The sequence below is a fragment of the Echinops telfairi genome, unplaced genomic scaffold, assembly GCF_000313985.2.
Source record: "Echinops telfairi isolate 266 unplaced genomic scaffold, ASM31398v2 ScPeMD7_31;HRSCAF=116, whole genome shotgun sequence".
Taxonomy (NCBI): domain Eukaryota; kingdom Metazoa; phylum Chordata; class Mammalia; order Afrosoricida; family Tenrecidae; genus Echinops; species Echinops telfairi.
In genome coordinates, this window is record NW_022103928.1 from 60,796,329 (window position 1) to 60,798,459 (window position 2,131).

The window sequence follows — 2,131 nt, forward strand, 5'->3', positions numbered from 1 at the left end:
CACCTCCCCCTCTCCCATGTCCCCCTGGAACTGTCGGTCCCATTGTTTTCTCCTCCAGATTGTTCAAACACCGTGATGTTCTCTAAATGCTCGTTATTCAAACTTCATTTTCTTTTTGGTTCCTTAAACCTAAGCCGGCTTGCCTGGTTGGCAATCCAGTAAGGGCTACATGTCAGACATTCCATCTCTTCCCTTGGTCAAGAGACCTCGATTCAGCATTTATTTATTAACTGCTACTCGTGAAATGCAGCCCTAGGCACTGAAAGTAAACCAATGAACAAAAATTGACCCCAAGCCCAGCGCTTGTGCCGCTGACCCTGGATCTAGGGAGTTGGGATGGAGGTGAGAGAGGACATAATGGACAGCTGGAGGTGGAGACTGCACTGACCAATGGCGATGGGCCGAGATATCTGCTGTGGAGGTGTGGGGGAGTGGCTGGGAGTTGCAGGGGCTGGAGATGGCTTCCCTACAGTGAACAGAGACCTGGAGGAGGGGAGGGAGGAGCCATGTGGGTATCTGAGAGAAGAGGGCTCTCCACAGAGGATAGACTGTGCAAAGGTCCTGAGGCTGGAGCGCCTGGTGTGTTTACGTAATAAAAATGCCAGTGTGTCTGCAGCAGGGGCATCCAGGACAAGATGTGGGCGATGGCTTTCGTGAGCTCATGCCAGCCAGCCCAAGTGGAGCCTTGTGACCTACTGCCCAGTCTACGATGGGGCCACATGCTCTGCCCTCTCAGAGTCACTTAGTCCAAGGGGTGTGGAAGAGACACCAGATTTGGGTGTGCAGAAATGGTCTTTGTCTCCCCCAGCTGCTCTGCCCTGGCTGAGCCCGTCTGCCGACAGCAAAGACAGGCGCCTGGTGCTGGATATCTCAGAGGGGCAACACTTTGGCATCTCCCTGTACTGGGACCAGGACTGGGCCCCCCCAGAGCCCAAGTGGCAAGCAAACCTGGTGAGCCCCCTGCCCCTCTACTCTCAAATTGATACCAGATCTAGGCCAATGCTAGGGGGATGAGGAGAGAGACCCATGCCCAAAGCAAGGGAGCTCTGCTGGGTGTGGGCGTGCATGTGTGTGTGAAGATTTCAGATGCCAGGCGACAAGCAGTAGGAAATCCCCACTCTGCCCGCCGGGGGTCCTCATCTCTGGCTTCCAGTCCTCTTCCTTCTGAACTTCTCCAACTTCCCTCCTCCCGCTTGTCCTGCAGACGGGGCCACAAAACTTCACGCTGAACCACAGAGTACTGGTTCCTTGCCTCTGTGTTCAGGTAAGATTGGAGCCTAACTGGGCCCCAGGGGAAGGGGCGTTGGTGGGGGAAGGGTGGTCCCCTCATTCCTGGTGTCAGCACCCCCCACCCTCCCCTCGGAGCTGAGGTCCTGGCCCTTCTTCACCCCTGCTCTCCCTTACGTCTCACCTGGTCTGGCCGAGTGTCCCTCCTGAGGTGCCATCCCCAGGACGCCCACTCAAAAACCTGTGGCTCCAGGCAGATGCCACCTCCTCCGCGAAGCCTCCCATGCCCAGTCCTTCCCTGTTGCCACGGAAGTCAGAGCCCATGTTCTGGCTTCAGGCAAGTTTGACGCAGACTGCCCACTCCTTCCTCACTTCCCAGCCCAGAGCCCACTTCCCATCTGGGAGATGGACATGCTAGCCGGACAGCCTGTTCCCAGGAAGCAGAGTGCATCTGGGTTATGTCTGTTGGCTCTTTCCTCTCTCTCCCATCACCTGCACACACCACGTCCCATCTGCTTGGCCTCTGACATCGGTGTTTCTTTCGGTGGTGGAATGGGTTTCTGCCTGTCCCTGGGGCCTGACACACAGTAGGTGCTCGTTACAAGTGGATTGAGTGAAGACGTGCCAGTGCCTAGCTTAGGTGCTTATTAAGGGTTTGCTGGAAGAATCAGTGTGCGCCCTAAGGGCTGAAAGCCTGGACCAGAGCTCTGAAATGCTGGCCGAATGACTGTCCCCAGAGGTGGCAGATGCCCACGGGGGCTGGCTAGGTTGAAGTGATCAGAGGGGGACCCCGTTTCCTTCCTAGGTGTGGCTCCTGGAGCTGGATGCCAAGAGGACCAACCACTGCCCCTTCCAAAAGGGTGAGCAGGCATGGGCCTAGAGCGCAGGGGGCGGGGGGTGGGGG

General features: G+C 57.1%; 1 protein-coding gene across 1 annotated transcript in view; it reads left to right on the forward strand.

The window, feature by feature from the left end:
- Positions 1-2,131, forward strand: part of IL17RC (interleukin 17 receptor C) — a 13,004-nt gene that overhangs the window by 6,205 nt on the left and 4,668 nt on the right. Inside the window, exons 7-9 of the mRNA XM_045289969.1 lie at positions 809-951; positions 1,205-1,264; positions 2,033-2,087. Coding sequence (XP_045145904.1) covers positions 809-951; positions 1,205-1,264; positions 2,033-2,087 — 258 coding nt within the window. The remainder of the gene's footprint in view (positions 1-808; positions 952-1,204; positions 1,265-2,032; positions 2,088-2,131) is intronic.